Source organism: Aotus nancymaae, unplaced genomic scaffold (genome assembly GCF_030222135.1).
Source record: "Aotus nancymaae isolate 86718 unplaced genomic scaffold, 86718_ANA_hifiasm-v0.15.2.pri h1tg000010l, whole genome shotgun sequence".
Lineage (NCBI taxonomy): Eukaryota > Metazoa > Chordata > Mammalia > Primates > Aotidae > Aotus > Aotus nancymaae.
In genome coordinates, this window is record NW_026988421.1 from 32,876,100 (window position 1) to 32,897,798 (window position 21,699).

Sequence of the window (21,699 nt, forward strand, 5' to 3'; positions counted from 1 at the left end):
GAGGCCGAGACAGGAGAATCACTTAAACTCAGGAGGCGGAGGTTGCAGTGAGCCAAGATCCTGCCATTGCACTCCAGCCTGAGCGACGGAGCAAGCCTCCATCTCAAAAAAAAAAAAAAGAAAAAGAAAAAAGTATGGCAGTTGACAGTGGTCTTCTCTGGGTCTCAAGAAATTATAGGTGATTTTAATTATTTATTGTTGTTCATCCCTCTTTTATGATTTTCCTACAAAGATGACGTAAATGTAAAATGTAAAAAGCTGGTTAGGCACAGTGGCTCACGCCTGTAATCCCAGCACTCTGGGAGGCCGAGGTGGGCAGGTCACCTGAGGTCAGGAGTTCAAGACCAGCCTGGCCAACATGATGAGACTCTGTCTCTACAAAAATACAAAAATTAGCCTGGCATGATGGTGGGTGTCTGTAATCCCAGCTACTGGGGAGGCTGAGGTGGGAGAATCGTTTGAACCCAGGAGGTAGAGGTTGCAATGAGCTGAGATCACGCCATTGCACTCCAGGCTAGGCAATAGAGCAAGACTCTGTCTCAAAAAAAAAAAAAAGTAAAAAGCCAACATTTCATTTGGATTCTCCTTCCAACACTATCTCTTCATCATCTTGTTTTAAAATAAACTTTTTACTTTGGAATAATTTTAAATTTAGAGAAAAGTTGCAGATGGTACAGAGAGTTCCTGTAAAGCATTTGCCTGGTTTCCCCTAATTTTTTTTTTTCCTGAGATAGGGTCTCTGTCGCACAAGCTGGAGTACAGTGGCACATCATAGCTCACTGCACCCTTCAACTTCTGGCCTCAAGTGATCCTCCCACCTCGGCCTCCCAAACTGTTGAGATAACAAGTGTGACCAACTCAGTCCAGCCCTCACCATGTTTTGTCAGTATTTTACAGGTATTTCAGTTATGTGTCCATGAGGACACAGTTTCTTCTCTTTGTCAAAATTAGTATCACCACCATTTATCTTCTCTGGTAGAAGAGTACAAAAGCTGAAGGTGTCCTGTCTTCTTTAAAACACTATATGTTGAAGATTTCATGGCCAGATCACAGACCATGGAGGGTATGCTAGGCTGTGCCCTGAAATCACACAGACACACCCCCTCAAGCCACAAATATCCTCTTACACAACTGCTGCCTATAAAGGGGCAGAGATACACCTGCAACAGGGATCAGGGGTCAGAAGTGGATCCTATCGATAATAAATTTCCTTTTTACTTAATTGTTTTGGTACTTGTCGGCATCCTACACTGCTCCAAATAGTCTTGAGCTCAGTATCAGGGTGAAGAACTGAAAGGAGATTGCTGGAGTATCTGGGGTAAACATGTCAAAGTGTCTACTACTTATTTTCAAAAGATTTGGCAAAAAAAAAAAAAACTAGGGAGAGAGAAATTATATAGATATTATTCAGATAGATCATTGGATAGTACATAGACATATGAGATAAATGTGGCTAAATATAACAAATGAAGAATCTAGAAGATCCCATTCTTTCAACTTTACTGAGGCTTGAAAATTTCCAAATTAAAAAGCTAAAGATAAGCCTGGAACTTCGACTAAAAAGAAAGGAGAATAAAGATTTTAAAAAGAAAAATTATTTTTAAAAATTGAAAAAAGATTATAGCAGTCACATAATACTAAAGAATAAATACTATCTTTGAAAATGTTGGTCTGGACGTGGTGGCTCATGCCTGTAATCGCAGCACCTTGGGAGGCCAAGGCGGGAAGATTGCTTGAGGCCAGGAGTTTGAGACCAGCCTGGGCAACATAGCGAGACCCCATCTCTTTTTTTTTTTTTTTTTTTTTTGAGACGGAGTTTCGCTCTTGTTACCCAGGCTGGAGTGCAATGGCGTGATCTCGGCTCACCGCAACCTCCGCCTCCTGGATTCAAGCAATTCTCCTGCCTCAGCCTCCTGAGTAGCTGGGATTACAGGCACACGCCACCATGCCCAGCTAATTTTTTGTATTTTTAGTAGAGACGGGGTTCTTGATCTCTTGACCTCGTGATCCACCCGCCTCGGCCTCCCAAAGTGCTGGGATTACAGGCATGAGCCACCGTGCCTGGCCGAGACCCCATCTCTTAAAAAAAAAATTACCCAGAAATAGTGGTGCATGCCTACTCAGGAAGCTGAGTGGGGATGACTTCTTGAACCCAGGAGTTCAAGGCTGCAGTGAGCTATGACTGGGCCACTGCACTCCGGCCTGGGTAACAGAGCAAGACTCTGTTTTTAAAAAAAAAGAAAAGAAAAAGAAAACGTTAAAGAGGCTTTCTCTCAGACCCTAGATTCTTTATCTAACTCCTAGTGAGATGCCTTTAAGTTGAGTAACAACATCTATCACCTGACTGTGTCCCTGTGGGGCCTCTTCCCTCTTTCCCTACATCTCAGAGCCCTTGTACTAAGCCCATCCTGTGATAATGGCTCAGCTGGGTAGATAGGGTTATGATCTCTTTTTTCGGTGCTTTGTCAGATTTCTGTAGTGTGGAGGCCCATTTTGCTTTGATGTGTGAATGGTAGACAAGTAAGCAGATGAATGATACACTGGCCATCTGCATGCTGGAAGGAGCTGGATGGTCACACTAAGGTAGTAGGAAGTAGGCGCTCTAGGTTACAAGATGCCAAAAGCTCCTCTGAAGACATTAAGAGCATAAGATGGAGAGAAATAAAACTGCACTACCACAACCTCCCCTGCATTTTGTAACCCTGAATAATGGCCCTATCTGAGTAACGGGAGAAGGGTTGGCAAGGGACTGAGCTGGGAAGAAATTAGAGAAGACATTGCAATATGGACAGAGGCAGAGCCTCTAACAACTGGGGAAGCCAGTTTATTCCTTTATGCTGAGTTCCATAATATCAGAGTACTTTTAAGGTTTCCAAAAATTCTGCCAGCCTAACTGGGACCTTACATTACTTGGGAAATGTAGGAATACCATGTTACTGGTATTCAGACAGTTACAATAATTGTAGTTCTTAAAACCTCTGTCCAGGCTGGGCTCAGTGGCTCACTCCTGTAATCCCAGCCTTTGGGAGGCCGAGGCAGGCGAATCACCTTAAGTCAGGAGTTTGGGACCAGCCTGGCCAACATGGAGAAACCCTGTCTCTACTAAAAATACAAAAATTAGCCGGGCATGGTGGCAGGTGCCTGTAATTCCAGCACTTGAATTACTTGGGAGGCTGAGGCAGGAGAATCACTTGAACCCGGGAGGCGGAGGTTGCAGAGAGCCAAGATCGTGCAACTGCACTCCAGCCTGGGTGACAGCAAGACTGTTTCAAAAAAGAAAAACCTCTGTCCAACTCGATTCCAGGGAAAAATGGGCTCAGCAACCCCAGGAGGTGCTCTCATCAGAGGTCTTTAGATAAATGGCGGGAGAAGAAAATGCAGGATTAAGGCTGAGAAGATCCTCTTCCCCTTTAAAGATGGGAGAAACTAAACTTTCTGTATACAAAAATCATAATCCTAACAGCTATTAATATGACAAAATGGGTATTTCAATATGCCAGGTACTACTCCAACTTTTTCAAATCATTTATCTCATAATTCTATAAGGCAGGTACCATTATTATTATTATTATTATCTTGAGACAGGTTCTTATTCTGTCCCCCAGACTGAAGTGCAGTGGCACAATCTCAGCTACCTGCATCCTAGACCTCCCAGGCTCAAGCAATCCTTCCACCTCAGCCTCCCAAGTAGCTGGGACTACAGTTGTGCACCACCACACACGGCTAATTTTTGTATTTTTTGTAGAGATGGGGTTTTACCATGTTGCCCAGGCTGGTCTCGAACTCCTGAGCTCAACTCCTCTGCCCACTCAGCCTCTCAAAGTGCTGGGATTATAAGCGTTAGCCACCATGCCTGGTCTCAGCTACTATTATTGATCTCACGTTACACATGAGGAAACTAAGGGAAGGAGAGATTAAGTAACTTGCCCAAAATCTCACAGGTAGTAAATGGCAGAGCCAGGCTACAAAAACCCAGGCACTCTGACCACAGTTTATACCCTTAACCACTAGGGCATCCCAGCTCTCTTTAAGACTTCAAAGTGGTAAGCATAATACCAGTACCCTACAGAGTTTTCAAACCATTTTTCAAGCATTTCTTTACTATGCTTTGGAAAATCAACAATCCCCTTGGTTTCCTTAGCTCCCTTTGAAGGTGGAGTGGAAGGAGAAGGAATAATGTAACTTGTACCTATAACAACAAAATTATAAGCATAATCAATATCTGAGTGCTTCATGTGCCCAGCACTGTTTTTACTAAATGCTTGATAAGGATTATCTCGTCAAATCCTCCAGCCAACTATGCAATGTATTATTACTATCTTGTTTAATGAACAATAAAACAGAGGCTATTGCCCCAGGCCACAGAGTTTCCAGGTGGTGAAGCAGTCGGGCTCCAGGGCCCAGATCTTAACCACCAAAACATACAGCCTGCCTTGAGCAACTCCAGGACACGGAGCATGAGTTTAATTACCAATGAATTACCTAGCAACTAACATAGAGATATGCACATACTAAGTGCTTCACCAAGCACTGGATACCAGGAAAGAGGTGGGAGAATTGGGAGGGCCACCTTTCCTCTCCTGTGTAGGGCAGAGTCAAAAATAATGTATAGCACAGACTGAAAAGGGTGTAAAACACAAGCTTCAAAGATTTGCTCAACCTGAGCAGCAACCCTCCCAGAGAGAAGCCAAAAAGACACTGGGAGAATGTCCCAGGCTTACCTGGCCCCGCATGACAGCAATCTGCTTATGGAACTGGCCCCTGTCAAAACCAGGATCTTTCTGCAAAAGAAGACCAGAAGGAGACGGAACCTGTGTGAATGCCTTATAGGAACACATTTTCTTCCCCAGTTAGAAATTTTCTAGTAAGGAAAACCCGCATAAGACTTCTACAGCTTGGTGAAGTCAACTACTCCTACAAAAACTCCCCACTTTACAGATGAGTAAACAAAAAACAAGTAAATATCTTCCTCTACATCTCAAACTCTAGGCTCTAGTGCTCCATATTAAAATGAAAGCCCTACAGATACATGGCAGCCGCATGATGCACAGGAGAGACACATCAGTGTGATTTATCACCCCTGCCCATTTCTCTCAAACTCATCCAAACCAGGTCCTGCTGTCCACATGTGGAAATCTTGCTATTCATTGGCTAACTCAAGTCAGAAAGATGTTAGCATTTCCTCTTGGCTTGTGTCAGGACCAATTAGAAAAACCATTAGAAATTCCTTCTTCCATATGGTAACACAGCTGAGGTTCCCAGGGCTAACCTTGAAGAGTTCATATAGGTCCTCTTCCAAGTCCTTGACAAAGTTAGGGTCCGATATCTTTGGAAGGATCAGATCTTTGATCTCCTGAGAGAAAGGGACTTTCGCCTGGGGCAACCAGGCCCAGTAAAAAGGATCTGAAAAGAGGAAAAAACAAAGGCAAAGCTGGTGTTGGAAAAGTCCCTGCTCATCTGTGTCCTCCATTCGTCAAGGCACTTTCAAAAGGAGAATCCCTCTTCCCTGATATACAACAGAAACAAAAACTTACAAGTTCTCTTAACTGTAAAGGTTACACAGCTAGTCAGGAGAGGAACCAAGATTCAAACCCAGGGCTGCCTAATCTCAGGGCTCTTTCTCAGACATTACATGACCTTCCAAGATGCAAGGTCTAGAAGCAACTACTTGCCACTGAGACACTAAGACAGTCTTTCTGAAAAGGAAGACTAATGCTGAAAAAGGGGCTAGTGACTCCCTACTTTTATTTCTCCCCCTTTCCAAAAGCTTCTCAGTTTATAACAGGGTAGGAGATATAACAAGGAAGACAGAACACTGATAGGCAACTTATATTTAGAGACACAAATAGAGTAAATTATGGAACGATAGTCCTCAGATAACAAATAAAAACAAACAAACAAAAATTTCAGGAAATATACACTAAAACAATAAAATGACAAATTAAAATATTTTTAAAAATAGTCCTCAGCCAGGCATGGTGGCTCACGCCTGTAATCCCAGCATTTTGGGTGGCTGAGACAGGCAGATCACCTGAAGTTAGGCATTTGAGACCAGCCTGGCCAACGTGGTGAAACCCTGGCTCTACTAAAAATACAAAATTAGCCAGGCGTGGTGGCACATGCTCTAATCCCAGCTACTTGGGAGACTGAGGCAGGAGAATCGCTTGAACCCAGGAGGTGGAGGTTGCAGTGAGCTAAGATTGCGCCATTGGCACTCTAGCCTGGGCAACAAGAGTGAAACTCCATTAAAAAAAAAAAATTCCTCAGAAAGAACGAGAAGAATGCAAAGAAGCAACGAGAAAACTCAACTTTATGCTTCTAATTTCTAATCACCTTTATGCTTCTAATGGGAATCATAGAAGACACAAATAAGATAAACAGCTTATATTATGAAACAGTTGCCATGTGCCAGCCATGGTGTTAAAGTGCCTGAGCTGCATTATTTCATTAATTTTTAGAATAATCCTACAATAGAGACATTACCATCTCCAATACACAGTGAGAAAACAGACTGGGCAAGAGAAGAGCCAGACCACCATTGTCTTGAGACTCACATGCCCTCCAGGAGTCAGGATGCTTCAGTGGGAAGGCCAGCCCATTGTCTATAGCAGCCACCTTGATAACAGGCTCCTTCACCACCACCCAGTCTGTGTCCTGAAGAGCAAGGAAAGACTAATGACTGAGGAATACCATCTGCCTCAGGCCCCTCCAAGTAGCAGCAAAGCAACTCATCCCAACTCCCTCAAGACAACAATCCTTACTCAACTTCTCTTGAGCTACTCTCTTAACTGGCTTCCATGTTGTTATCTGAACTTAGCACATTTCTGCACCTGTGACCTGGCTCTTGTTCAAGGTTCAAGAGTCCTGTTCTTAGAAAAGGTGCACTTCCCCAGGTGTTGCTACAGTCCTTGGTAAGAAAGATAATGACAATAATAAAGATAACTACAAGCCATTCCTCCTAGGGAAAGAAAATGTGAATCCTGAAAGCAGAACAGAAGAAAAAAAATCTGTATCAGTTGGCCAAGGTGTGTGGACCTTGACTCAGATGTTACTTCACTGGTGACAACTACATTTTCCAGAGAGAAAACAGAGCCTCAGAAGATAAGAGCTGGCTGCTCTTGCCAAGGGAGTCTGTTCTTCTGCTTCAGTGATACATAAAAAGGAAAAGGACCAGAGCGGAATGTAAGAGTGTGCAGGTAAGTTACCTGTGACAGCCCATGTCAAAGACAGTCACTGACTATGTGACTCCATATCTCAGGTTCATGGGTGCCATCACAAGAAGAAGAAATGTGGTTCCAGGATGCCTGCATCCAAATCCCCTGGGATGCCTTATTAAGTGTGCAGAATCCTGAGTTTTACACCAGACCTGATAAATCAATTTCTAAAGGAAAGGCCTAAAGAATCTGTGTTCTATTTTAAATAACTCTTCAGAAGATTCAGGCACAAAATTTGAGAGCCATTATTATAGAAAGTAAACAAGTTATAAGGAATAGAAATCTCACCCTGGGCAACATAGCAAGATCTCATCTCTACAAAAAAATTAAACAGTTTTTGCATTCGTGGTCCCAGCTACTAGGAGGCTGAGGTGAGGAATGCTTTGAGTCCAGAAGTCCAAGGCTGCTGTGAACTAGGACAGCACCACTGCACTCCGGCCTGGGTGACAGAGCAAGACCTTGTCTCTTTTATTTATTTTATTTTTTGAGACAGAGTCTTGCTCTGTCACCCAGGCTAGAGTGCAATGGTGCAATCTCAGCTCACTGCAACCTCCACCTCCCAGGTTCAAGCCATTTTCGTGCCTCAGCCTCCCAAGTAACTAGGAATATGAGCTCCTGCCACCATACCTGGCTAAGTTTTATATTTTTAGTAGAGACAGGGTTTTACCATGTTGGCCAGGCTGGTCTTGAACCCCTGATCTCAGATGATCCATCCGCCTCGGCCTCCCAAAGTGCTGGGATTACAGGCATGAGCCACCACACCCGGCCAACGCTGTCTCTTAAAAAAGAAAGGAAGAAAGAAAGAAAACCAATCTCACTCTCCTCCAGGTAGCCTTCTGCTAATTTTTTACAACATGCAGCCTCAGGCTGGGAGCGGTGGCTCACACCTGTAATCCCAGCACTTTGGGAGGCCAAGGCAGGCAGATCACCTGAGGTCGGGAGTTTGAGACCAGCCTGACCAACATGGAGAAACCCTGTCTCTACTAAAAATATATAATTAGCCAGGTGTGGAGGCAGGTGCCTATAATCCCAGCTACTCGGGAGGCTGAGGCAGGAAAATCGCTTGAACCCAGGAGACAGAGGTTGCAGTGAGCCAAGATCATGTCATTGCACTCAAGCCTGGGCAACAAGAGCAAAACTCAGTCTCAAAAAAAAAAAAAAAAAAATTGCAGACTGAACACTAGAGAAGTATAGTGGAGGATGAAAGGAATAAGAGGAAAGAAAGTTACAGGAGCAGCTTTTTCCAAACTGATGTTCTGTGGACTTGTGGTCTGTTGTGACAAAAGTGGCTCATGGTTTAAAAAGGGCAGAAATCAAATTTAAATAGGTTTGTTTAATGCAGTACTTCTCAGACCTTTACTATGCTACTGTGCAATATGAAGTTCAAAGAAAGGAACAGAGAACGTAGTATGTTCCACATTTTCTTGGCCTCTTCTTCATGCTATTCCTATTAACATGTGTCAGTAGGATGTCTTTGAAACACATATTAAGAAAAACTATACCAAACATTACCTTATTAATTTTAAACATATGCGTTTCCCTGATTCTTCTGAACTTACGTGACCTGTATCTCTGACCATTTTGTGTTTCTATATTATGCAAATACTCCTCATCCTCTTTAAGCTATAGATCAGCCTCTTACCCGAGAGCTAGAACTATCCATTGGACAGTCATATTTAATCAGCCAGTTGTCATTGCCTCGATCTGTAAACAGAAATATAAAGTTAGCAGAAGAAAAGGGGGATGACTTTCAATTTCTGTAATGGTGGACTAGGTATTCTGGACCCTTGGACCAACCCTTTTACTGAGAATGACTACGAATGCTGAATAAAATATTTTTAGATCTCTTTAAGGTATTGGAGATTTTAACAAAACCACAAAGAATTTAAGAGTGAAGATCTGGGAGAGAAAGGAAATCCACGGGAGAAAGTGGAGCCCAGCACTGTACCTTGTTTTTTCCTAGAGCACCTTCTGATTTGGAAAGAGGTGGCTAACAGGTTGAGAGATAGAACAATTATAATAGCCTTGGGGAGCTAGAGAGACAAAAACTATAATCCAGTGAGCGACGGGGGAAGGGACCTGTGTGTAACATCTATGCTTTGAGTTAAGACCTGAAGCCTATACCATGGAAATAAACCAATCTTCCCCTCAACACCTGAAATTAAAGTGATACTGGATTGCTAGTGCCCTAGATGGTTGCCAAAAGCAATCTTCTTCCTCAAGACAGGATTTACAATAGAATCTTAGGCCTTCATATAGCTCTACGATTTCTGACAGGCAGTATTTGACAATGAAAAACAACCAGGTACACAAAGGAACAAGATGACAGGAATAAAAACAAAGAGAAACAACTGAAAATTAAAACAGATCTGTAGGGGCTCCAAACAATAAAAGTATCTTATATAGACTTTAAAATGTTCACAATAAAATCCTTAACGTTTAAAAAGATAAAAGCCAAGATTAAGCATATTAGCAGAGGCTACAGCTGAAATCCCAGCATTTTGGGAGGCTGAGGCAAACAATTATTGAGGTCGGGAGTTCAAGACCAGCCTGGGCAACACAGCAAGCCCCCATGTCTAAATAAACTGTAAGGAAGATTAGCCAGGTGTGGTGTTGTGCACCTACAGTCCCAGCTACTTGGTAGGCTGAGGCAGTATAGCTTGAACCAAGAGTGGAGGCTGTAATGAGCTATGATCAGACCACTGCACTCTAGCCTGGGTAACAGAGTGAGACCCTGTCACAACAACAACAAAAAAATCAAACCTGAATTTGATCAAGGCTTTAAAGCCAAGCAGTAAATTTACAGGAAACACAGAGAATGGAGGGTGCCAAATCCACAATGTGGAAATTCTATAGGGCAAATATTCAGTTTCTTCAACAAATAAAAGGCAAGGGGGAAAAAAAGATGTGAAACTTTCCCTAAATTGAAGACATTTAAGAAACATGTTAACCTAGCTAGGCGTGGTGGCTCATGCCTGTAATGTCAGCACTTTGGGAGGCCGAGGTGGGAGGACTGTTTGAGCCTGGGAGTTCAAAACCAGCCTAGGCAACATAGTGAGACCCTATCTCCAAAAAAAAAGAAAGAAAGAAAGAAAAAGAGAGTGAAAAAAGAAAGAGAGAGAGAGAAAGAGAAAAGAAAGAAAGAGAGAGAGAAAGAAAAGAAACATATTAACCAAATGTAATATGTGGACCTTGTTTACATCGTGATTTCAACAAGCCAATTATAAAAAACATTTTTTATGAGACAGCTGGGGTAACTCAATAGTTTAAATCTGGACGTTAAATAGTGATTACACTGGGAAAAAAAAGTCTTTATCTCCTCAAGAACATATGGAAATATCCATGGACACTATAAAATGATGTTTCAGATTTGCTTTAAAACAATCCAGCAGTTCCAGTCAAAACTTTCATTGAAAAAAAAAAAAAAATCCAGCAGGGATGGGGGTAGCAGGAAGTGAGACCTTACATAATAACTACTGAAGGTGTTAACAAGTGCATGAGGTTTATTATACCAGTCTCTCTACTTGTGTGTATTTTGAAATTTTCCTACTAAGCTAAAAAATTATTTTAAGTAAACTATGAGTCAGAGAAGAAATCAACAATGGAAATTAGAAAATATTTCTCCATCTATTAAGGATAAAATATTAAAAGAATATATTTTATATTGATTGACTACAGTGAAAAAAAATTTTTTTTCCACAATTGTCATGATTAATGTAGTTTTATAGTAAGTTTTTTGTTTGTTTGTTTCATTTTGTATTGTTTCTAGTGCTACATTTTATCCTTTTCTCTGTGATGCCTCAGCTGTTTTTTTGTTTTTTTTTTTTAAGGAAGGAGAGAGAGAGGGAAAGAGGGAGTGAGGGAGGAAAAGAAAAAGAGAAGAAAGAAAGAGAAAGAGAAAGAGAAAGGGGGAGAGAGACAGGAGTCTTGCTCTGTTGCCCAGGCTGGAATGCAATCTAAAAATAGGTATTCAAAACCTCTTTTATACCGATAATTGTGCTTAACAGCGAAGATAAGAAGGAATAAGGGAAGAAAATAACAAACAAATAGCCAACCAATATTTCATTTAAGTCTGTGAAGTGCTATGCAAATGCTGAAGAGAGATTTACTTCCAATTATGTGGTCACTTTAAAAATAGGTGTAATGTGATACTGAGAAAAATGTATGTTCTATGGACCTGGGGTAAAGAATTCTATAAATATTCACTAAGTTTACTTGTTCCAGGTCTGAGTTCAAATCATAGATGTCCCTGTTAATTTTCTATCTCGTTAATCCGTCGAGTATTAACAATGTGGTGTCAGAGTCTCCCGCTATTGTGTGGGAGTCCAAGTCTCTTTATAAGTCATTAAGAACTTGTCTTATGTATCTGGGTATTCCTATATTGGGTGCATATATATTTGTGATTTTTGACTCCTGTTGTTGCATTGATCCTTTTACCATTATGTAATGTCCTTCTTTGTTTCTTTTAGTCTTTGTTACTATTAAAGTCTATTTTGTCAGAGACGAAAGTTACAACTCCTGTTTTTTGTTTTTTCTTTTCTCTCCATTTGATTGTTACGTCTTCCACCAACCCTTTGTTTTAAGTCTTAGTATGTCCTTGCTTATGAGATGGATCTGGATACAGCGTACCGATGGGTTTTGACTTTTTATTCAATTTGCCTGTGTCTTTGATTGAGGCATTTAATCTATTTAAATTTAGGATTAATATTGATATTTGTGAGTTTAATATTGTCGTTTAATGCTAGCTGGCTATTTTTCCCATTAGTTGATGTAAATTCTTCATTATGGAGATACTCTTTACCTTTTGGTAAGTTTTTGGGATGACTGATACTGGTTGTTCCTTTCTGTGTATAGTACTTCTTTCAGAAGTTCTTGTAAAGCAGGCCTGGTGGTGATGAAATCTCTGAGTGCTTGCTTGTTCGTGAAAAATTTTATTTTTCCTTCATTTATGAAGCTTAGTTTGGCTGGATATGAGATTCTGGGTTGAAAATTCTTCTCTTTAAGGATATTGAATATTGACCCCCACTCTCTTCTAGTTTGTAAAGTTTCTGCTGAGAGATCTGCTGTGAGTCTGATAGGCTTCCCTTTATGGGTAACCTGACCTTTCTCTCTAGCTGCCCTTAGAATTTTCTCCTTTATTTCAACTCTGGTGAATCTAACGATTATGTGTCTTGGGGTTGCTCTACCTGAGGAATATCTTTGTGGTGTTTTCTGTACTACCTGGAGTTGAGTACTGTCCTGTCTTACTAGGTTAGGAAAGTTTTCCTGAATAATATCCTGAAGAATATTTTCCAGCTTGGATTCATTCTCTTCATGACATTCAGGTACACCTATCAAACGTAAATTAGGTCTTTTCACATAGTCCCGTATTTCTTGGAGACTTTGCTCATTCCTTTGTACTCTTTCTTCTCTAACCTTGTCTTCTCGTTTCATTTCATTAAGTTGGTCTTTGACCTCTGATATCCTTTCTTCTGCTTGATCAATTCGACTGTTAAAACCTGTGCATACTTCGCGGAGTTCTCGTATTGTATTCTTCAGTTCCATTAATTCACTTATATTCTTCTCTAAATTAGTCTATTCTCGTTAGGATTTCGTCAAACCTTTTTTCAAGGTTCTTAGTTTCTTTACATTGGGCTAGAACATGTTCTTTTAAGTCACTGAGGTTTCTTATTATCCACATTCTGAAGCCTACTTCTGTTAATGGAACGCACTTGTTCTCCATCAGGCCTTGTTCCTTTGTTGATGAGGAACTGTGATCCCCTGTAGAGGGAGAGGCATTCTGATTTTGGGTATTCTCAGCCTTTTTACGCTGGCCTCTTCTCATCACTGTAAATTTATCCACCTGTCGTCTTTGTAATCACCGACTTTCAAATTAGGTCTCTGACTGGACATCAAACTTGTTGATTCCCAGCGCCGGAACCTGAGCAACCCACTGCGCCAGCTAAAACAGCAGCGTTAAGATTCGTGGTGCTCTTCTGCCCAGGAATCTCCGGTCTGGCTTCCTTCTTGAGTCCCTTTTTCAATCTGCTGAATAGGTGACTCTGCCTTCCTGGAGCTCCAAACGTTGACCAAAAGGGGACCCAGTCCTGTTTACTTTGCACTGGGAACCGCTGCGCCAGTCACAAGAGTCGCGCTGGCGACCCGTGGGGCTCCTCCGTTGGGAATCTCCTGGTCCGTGAGCAACAAAAATTCGTCTGAAAGTGTGGCGTCCTCTCGTTCTCTGAGCTTTCACTGGGAGCTACAATCCTGAGCTGTTAGTAATTGGCTATATTGGATGAAAACTCAAAAAAAAACTTTTAAGATACACCTAAACTACGCTTAAGATAAAATTCAAGTCTGAAGTGCATATATTAGAAAAGGATAAAAGCTAAAAATCAATACTCTAAGACAGAGGATCCTGGGAAGATGGTGGAGTAGGAAACAACAGAAATCTGTCTCCCCATGGGGATAATTGCAGTGGCAATAATCTGTCTGATGTAATTATTTTGAAACTCTGGAGTCTATGGAGGGCCTGCAACTTCCAGGGAAAAGCCTGGACAGTAAACTGTGGTTAATTTCAGTCTATTTTGGCACTTAGCACCACCAGCAGCTTCCCAGCCCACACTCTTTAGCCATATGGCAGGCAGATGCGCACAAGTTCCAGAAGCAGCTTACAAAAAGCTTGAGGGCACCAAGGTGGGCAAAAAGGAACCTGTCCTCCAAAGATGAAGGAAACTACCTCAACATACTAATAGTCATATATGAAAAACCCACAGCGAACATTATAATGGTGAAAGACTAAAAGGTTTTCCTCTAAAATAAAGAACAAGGAAAAGATGCCTGTTTTTACTTCTATTCAACATAGTACTGGAAGTCTTAGAGCACTGAAGGAAGAAAAAGGAAATAAAAAGCACTCAAGTTGGAAAGAAAAAAGGAAAATTATCTCTGTTCATAAATGATATGACTGTGTATGTACGTAATCCTAAAATTTCCACAAAAGAACTATTAGAACTAATAATTCAGCAAAGTAGCAGCATACAAAGTAAACCCACAAAAAAGTCAGTTGTGAGCTGGGCACAGTCATTCACACCTGTAATCCCAGCACTTTTGGAGGCTGAGGTAGGAGGATCACTTGAGCCTAGGAGTTCAAGATCACCCTGGGCAACACAGTGAGACCTTGTCTCTACAAAAAATTTACAAACTAGCCAGGCGTGGCCCTCATACCTGCAGTCCCGGCTACTCGGGAGGCAGAGGTAGGAAGATCACTTGAGCCCAGGAGTCTGAGGCTATAGTGAGCTATGAATGTGCCATTGCACTTCAGCCTGGACAACAGAGCAAAACCCTGTGTCTTTAAAAAATAAAAATAAAGGCAAAAGAATGGGAGAAAATATTTGCAAATTATATATCTGATATACAGAGAACTTTAAACAAATATATAGAGAACTCAACAATAACAACAACAAAAAATCAAAAATGAGCAAAGGACTTAAATAGACAACTCCAAAGATGATATATGATTGACCAATCAGCACATAAAAAGATGCTTAACATCACTAATCATTAAGGAAATGCAAATCAAAACTACAAGATAACATCTCACACCCATTAATATGGTTATTATCAAAAAAACAGAAAACATTCAGCAGAATGCAGATTAAATAGAAAAAGAAAAAACAAAACATTCAGTAGGATGCAGATTCAATATGAAAAAGAAAAAAACAGAAAACAGTGGGGAGAATGTGGAGAAGTTGGAAGGAGCCCTCGGGTGCTGTTGGTGGGAATGTAAGATGGCACAGCTGCAGTGGAAAACAGTATGGTGGTTCCTCAAAAAATTAAAAATAGAATTACCATATATGATCCAGTAATTCCACTTCTGAATATATACTCAAAAAAACTGAAAGTAGGGTCTTGAAGAGTTATTTGTACACCCATGTTCATAGTAGCATTGTTCATAATAGCTAAAATGCAGAAGCAACTCAAGTGTTCACTGAAAGATAAATGGATAGGCAAAATGTGGTATACACATAAAATGGATCAGTACTTATCCTTAAAAAGGAACAAAATTCTGATATATACTAAATCATAGATATACCTTGAGGACATTAATGCTAAGTGAATAAGCAAATCATCAAAAGACATATACTGTACTATTCCACTTACACAAGTTACTTAGTCAAAATCATAGAAACAGAAAACAGAATGGTGGTTGCCAGGAACGTGGGGAGGGGGAATGAAGAGTTACTGTTTAATGAGTATAGAGCTTCAGTTTTATAAGATGAAGAGTTCTGGAGGCCGGGTGCGGTGGCTCATGCCTGTAATCCCAGTACTTTGGGAGGCTGAGGCAGGTGGATCACCTGAAGTCAGGAGTTCAAGACCAGCCTAGCCAACATGGTGAAACCCCGTCTCTACAAAAATACAAAAATTAGCCAGGCATAATGGTGGGTGCCTGTAATCCCAGCTACTTGGGAGACTGAGGTGGGTAAACCACTTGAACCCAGGAGGCAGAGGTTGCAGTGAGCTGAGATTGCGCCATTACACTCCAGCCTGGGTGACAGAGCCAGACTCCATCTCAACAACAACAACAATAAAAAGAGCTCTGGAGAGGGATGGTGGTGATAGTTGCACAATATGAATGTATTTGTAACTACTTTAAAATGGTTAAGATAATACATTTTATGTTATATGCATTTTACTATGATTAAAAAATTGGACAAAATATAGCTCCAATAAGGTGAATTTAAAGACTTTTTTTTTTTTTGAAACAGAATCTTTCTTTGTTTCAAGGCTGGAGTGCAGTGGCCGATTTCGTCTCACTGCAATCTCTGCCTCCCGGGTTCAAGTGACCCTCCCACCTCACCTTCCTGAGTAGCTGGGACTACAGGTGTGCGCCACCATGCCCAGCTAATTTTTATATTTTTAGTAGAGAGAGGGTTTCACCATGCTGTTCAAACTAGTCTTGAACTCCTGGCCTTAAGTAATCCATGCACCTTGGCCTCCCAAAGTACTGGGATTACAGGCATGAGCCACTGCATCCGGCCTGAATTTAAAGACTTTTGTCCTCAATACATGTAGATTTTGCCAGATTAGTTGAATTTAAATTGGACTGAAAAAGTTTTTTTAAAATATCAATGTTCTAAGCATCTACCTCAAGAAGTTAGAGGAAGACAAAACTGTCCTGTTATAGGTCTTGAGGATACAAGAATGACTAGGGATCAAGAATAAGAACACTCTTCACAGTGCTTTAGAAGAGCTAAGTGTCTTCTGTCTGGGACCAGGAAAGAGTGTAAGATAAAACGTAAATACTAACTCCAGGCCTCACCACCTCCGAAAACTACATGTGATGTGTCTGGACGAGGCACTCTTGACTCCCAAAACCTGTAAGCCTCAGGGCTTCAACAGTCTGGCACAGGGCATAGGACCACCTGCAGCTGCTCACCAGTGTTGCGGATGATGTAATCCAGCACCACCAACCGCTCGAACTGCAGCAGTAGTTGCCGGTTAGTGTTCTCAGGGAGAGGTTCTGCTTCAAAACGTCGCAACCAATAGTCTGCATCTTTGTAGCCTTCAACAAAGAGCTGGAATGAACCAACCTAGAACCAAGAGGAAGGAACAAAAGTATTTCCCTACTGCCCAAGTCCAAAAACCTTTGGATTATGCCAGATACCCATTAAGGCCCTCTGGAGTTTGAATCAGGGAAGGGAAACTTTTCAAGATCTTTATTTCCTCATTTTCTTTTTTTTTTTTTTTTTTTGAGACGGAGTTTCGCTCTTGATACCCAGGCTGGAGCGCAATGGCGCGATCTCGGCTCACCGCAATCTCCGCCTCCTGGGTTCAGGCAATTCTCCTGCCTCAGCCTCCTGAGTAGCTGGGATTACAGGCACGCACCACCATGCCCAGCTAATTTTTTGTATTAGTAGAGACGGGGTTTCACCATGTTGACCAGGATGGTCTCGATCTCTTGACCTCGTGATCCACCCGCCTCGGCCTCCCAAAGTGCTGGGATTACAGGCTTGAGCCACCGCGCCCGGCTATTTCCTCATTTTCTTGCAAGTATAGGAGAAAACAGATGTAACAGTGATCATCTATCCAAATTAAAGACCTTATCCAAATGGACCAGAGGAGTAAAGTGAAAAGTTAGGTCTCAACTCTCTGGAGAATCCCCAAACCTTAGCCCCTTGACAGAAATGAGGAAGACAGAACACTCAGGGCAGGTTATTCACGTGCCCATATTAGAGTTGTAGGCACCTTGCTTCACCACTTGGATGACTATGTCCCTGTAAATCATGATCCTTGATAAGCCACACAGGTGCATCTATACCTTTGGTGGTAGCCCGATGCGGTTAAACCGCTGCCCAACTTTTGGCACTTTCTCTAGCGCAAGCCGCTTGCCCCTGGATTTCACTCGGTCAATGGCACTATAGTTGAATGTCTCACTGGCCAGGTATACTACCTACAGTGAAAGAGAAGAGATACTAAGGTTAGAGTCAAGTTTAAGGAACCAGAACACTATGGCAGAGAATAAATATCTTGATGTTTACAAATACTATTCCTCTTCCAGGGCACAGAAAAGAATACATTGTTTAACCTTCCCAGCAACTAGGAGAGGGAAGATAACTAGTTTGGGCCAATGAAGTAATGACAAAATTATGTATGTAAAACACTTCCACTGTTGGCAACTAAAATCTCCCACAATCCTTAATTCACATCCCCCAATCTGTGCAGCTAGGAAAGAAGAGCTGGGAAATAGCAGAGCCACACAATGGAAGAACTCAGGTACCTGGTTACTACATGAGTGACGTGTTATCTAGGAGACCTGCCTATCTGGCATGAGTGTGAGATGTAATCAAGAAATACACTCCTGGCTGGGCATGGTGGTTCACGCCTGTAATCCAGAACTTTGGAAGGCCGAGGAGGGTGGATCACTTGAGGTCAGGAGTTCGAAACTAGCCTGGCCAACATGGTAAAACCCCGTCTTTACTAAAAATACAAAAAAAAAAATTAGCCAGGTGTGGCAGTACATGCCTGTAATCCTAGCTACTTGGAGGCTGAGGTGGGAGGATTGCTTGAACCTAGGAGGCAGAGATTGCAGTGAGCCAAGATTGCACCACTGCACACTCCAGCCTGGGTGACAGAGTGAGATTCCATCTCAAAAAAAAAAAGAAATACACTCCTATTGTATTAAACCACTGAGTTTTAGGGATTGTTACAGCAGCTGGTATGAAGTACAAGGACTAACACTGTCACCTCCTGGGTTAGATTAGGCCAAATGCCCATTTTCTTTCCAGATACAAACAAGTTATAATTTACTCCAAACTCCTTTATTTCCTTTTGAATTTTTCTTTTTTTTGAGACAGAGTCTCACTCTGTTGCCCAGGCTGGAACGCAGTGGCATAATCTCGGCTCACTGCAACCTCTGCCTCCTGGGTTCAAGCAATTCTCCTGCCTCAGCCTCCCAAGCAGCTGGGATTACAGGTGTGTGTCACCACTCCTGGCTAATTTTTGTATTTTTAGTAGACACAGGGTTTCACCATGTTGGCCACTCTGGTCTTGAACTCCTGACCTCAGGTGATCATCCCACCTCGCCTCCCAAAGTGCTGGGATTACAGGCGTGAGCCACTGCGCCCGGGCCCTTTTGAATTTTTTTTACTTTGTGAAATTATTCATATTCAAAACATAAACATTAAAATTGGTTTTCATTTTAATGAACTGCTATATGTATGTCTAGACTATCTCTGGAACATTACAGAAGAAATACTGTAATCTTGGCTGCCTTTGAGGAAGGAAACTGAAGGGCCAGGAGATAGGCATGGCAGGGAGTCTGAATACAATTTTCTCTGTTTACCCTATGTGCCTTCTGATTTTTCTACTAGATGTATGCATTGCCTATTCTAAAAAAAATTTTAATGGGCCATCAATATTATACTTGATTTAAGTCAAACTACGGTGACATCATTATAATCCACATGTGCATCTATTGTCACACTCATCACATTGTCTTGTAATTATCCATTTGTATATCCAACTTCTCCCTTAAAACTAATAAGATTTGAGGAAGCAGAGAACATCTTATTTACATTAGCATCCACAGCACCTAACATAGTACCTGGCACATGTTCATTAAATATTTATTAAGTGGCAGGGTGCGGTGGCTCACACCTGTAAGCCCAGCACTTTGGGAGGCCGAGGCGGGAAGATCACAAGGTCAGGAGATCGAGACCATCCTGGCTAACACGATCAAACTCTGTCTCTACTAAAAATACAAAAAATTAGCTGGGCATGGTGGCATGTGCCTGTAGTCCCAGCTATTCAGGAGGCTGAAGCAGGAGAATCGCTTGAACCAGGAAGCAAGAGGCTGCAGTGAGCAGATATCGTACCACTGCACTCCAGCCTGTCCAGCCTGGGCAACAGAGTGAGACTGTTTCAAAAAAAAAAAAAAGTATTAAGTGAATGAATGAATGAGTTACAACTTCTTTCAGAGATAGCAACAAGTGAGTTTTAGTATATAAATACCTAAAATCAAACTTACAAGAAAGCTGTTTTCCTAAGGCTTGTAAAATTTATTACAAATAACTATTTTTCCCATGAACCTGAGAGGCAAAATAACTCCCTCTTATCTATCCCTCCATCCCACTATTTAGGGTTAATACAGTAGCTAAAATGGATGCGCATGGTACTGTAGCAGGCAGTGTCTGACTTACAAATAAGAAAACTCAGGCATAGGAATGAAGGAAAACGAGCTTTCCTAAGGCCACCTTGCCAGTTTCCAGTGAAACTCTCAACTCTCTCAAGCCATAAATCTCCTTTTGCCCCCCAACATCATATTTATTTTCTATCATTCTTCCCAATAAACCATTTTTTCCCCATGAATAATGAAACCATCATAACCTGAAACCTCACAGGAGCAGAGAGCAGAGACAGCCAGTGAGTGAGAATTAGAGCCTTACCATTTGCAGTTCCAAAGCAATGTGAGCCCTGTTTCTATAATGACAGATGCTCTGATCAACTGGATAGAGTCCTGTCACAAGAGTTGGGGAGACAGAGAGGGGAGTAGCTGTATGTTAAGCTTGCAAAGTGCTATATCATCTGTCTCATGGAAGACAAGTGTTTTTTTTTGAGACAGAGTTTTGCTCTGATGCCCAGGCTAGAGTGCAGTGGCATAATCTCAGCTCACTGCAACCTCCGCCTCCCGGTTCAAGCAATTCTCCTGCCTCAGCCTCCCGAGTAGCTGGGAATACAGGCACACACCACCACACCCAGCTAATTTTTGTATTTTTAGTAGAGACGGAATTTCACCATGTTGGCCAGGCTGGTCTGGAACTCCTCACCTCAAGTGATACACCCGCTCTGGCCTCCCAAAGTGCTGGGATTACAGGCATAAGCCACCGTGCCCAGCCAAGACAAGTATTTTTGTTGTTGCTGACTTTCTGATGCAAAAGATCCTCAGGCCTCGTGAAGGTTCTCTAACAGGGAAAGAGGAAGACCAGCAATGGGGAAGAAAGGGATTGTGGGGTGACATTAACGATTAGAATAGCTCATAAAAATATCACAGGCTAACATATGGAGGGTTTACATTGTGCCAGGCACTCACTGGGCTATGTGCTTCAATAGACTGTCTTGTATAATATTGATGGCCACTCTACAAAGTAGGAACTATTTATATCCCTATTTTTACAGTAAGGAAACTGAGCCTAGGGAGCTTACATGACTTGCCCAAGTGTTACACAAATCAAAAACTGCAGAGCAAGAATTCAAACTGAAGCCCTCTGACTTTTGGGCACCGTACTCCAGAAGCACCAACAGAGCAGGCAGGCATAGGGCCAGGGGCAGTCTGCTAGTAAAGGAAGAAAATTACAGAGTGATGAGCAAGGAGAATTTAAAAGTTTCTAGAGTCTAAGAGGAGCCTAGTAGAAGCATTTCAGGTTAGGAGACTTAAGAGCATTAATTATCATACAAGATGTTCAAAGCATGCTGTAAAACTATCTGCACAGAGAGTGAAAACTAAGGCATAAGGAGAAGGAATGAACTGCACAAGGCCAGGCAGTGATTGGATGTGAAATAGGAACTACACGCCTGGTCAAACATTTTCTCCTTGGACGAGAAGTTGAGAGAACTTTGGAACTTTGGTATTGTTTCTCATGATCTGATGTTCATTTACTGACTCAGCTGGTACTTCATGAATGCTTACTATAAATATAGCACTTTGCTAGGTGCTGAGAATGAGAGAGGGAAATCTTGAGACGTGGTCTCTGACTTCTGTAACTTATAAACTAGTTGGCTAACTCTTTGGAGTTTAGTAGCAAAGGAGCCAACATGGTTAAATATCCACAATAGTCACATTTTCCTCTCAAATGGAAGGAAAGTTTCTATCTACTGATCAATCTCTTTGCTCATACAGTCTGCTATCTAAACCTGTGAAGAAAACTTCAAAGCTGGGCACAGTGGCTCACACTTGTAATCCCAGCACTTTGGGAGGCCAAGGTAGGAGGATCACTTGAGTCCAGGAGTT

The 21,699-nt window shown here is 41.8% G+C and overlaps 1 protein-coding gene across 1 annotated transcript in view; it reads right to left on the reverse strand.

Annotated features, from left to right (window-relative positions):
• PI4K2A (phosphatidylinositol 4-kinase type 2 alpha) overlaps nucleotides 1–21,699 on the reverse strand; it is a 37,904-nt gene that overhangs the window by 4,132 nt on the left and 12,073 nt on the right. Inside the window, exons 3-8 of the mRNA XM_012439522.2 lie at nucleotides 17,512–17,643; nucleotides 16,630–16,783; nucleotides 8,857–8,918; nucleotides 6,555–6,654; nucleotides 5,270–5,403; nucleotides 4,722–4,781 (exon numbers count right to left, since the gene is read on the reverse strand). Coding sequence (XP_012294945.1) covers nucleotides 4,722–4,781; nucleotides 5,270–5,403; nucleotides 6,555–6,654; nucleotides 8,857–8,918; nucleotides 16,630–16,783; nucleotides 17,512–17,643 — 642 coding nt within the window. The remainder of the gene's footprint in view (nucleotides 1–4,721; nucleotides 4,782–5,269; nucleotides 5,404–6,554; nucleotides 6,655–8,856; nucleotides 8,919–16,629; nucleotides 16,784–17,511; nucleotides 17,644–21,699) is intronic.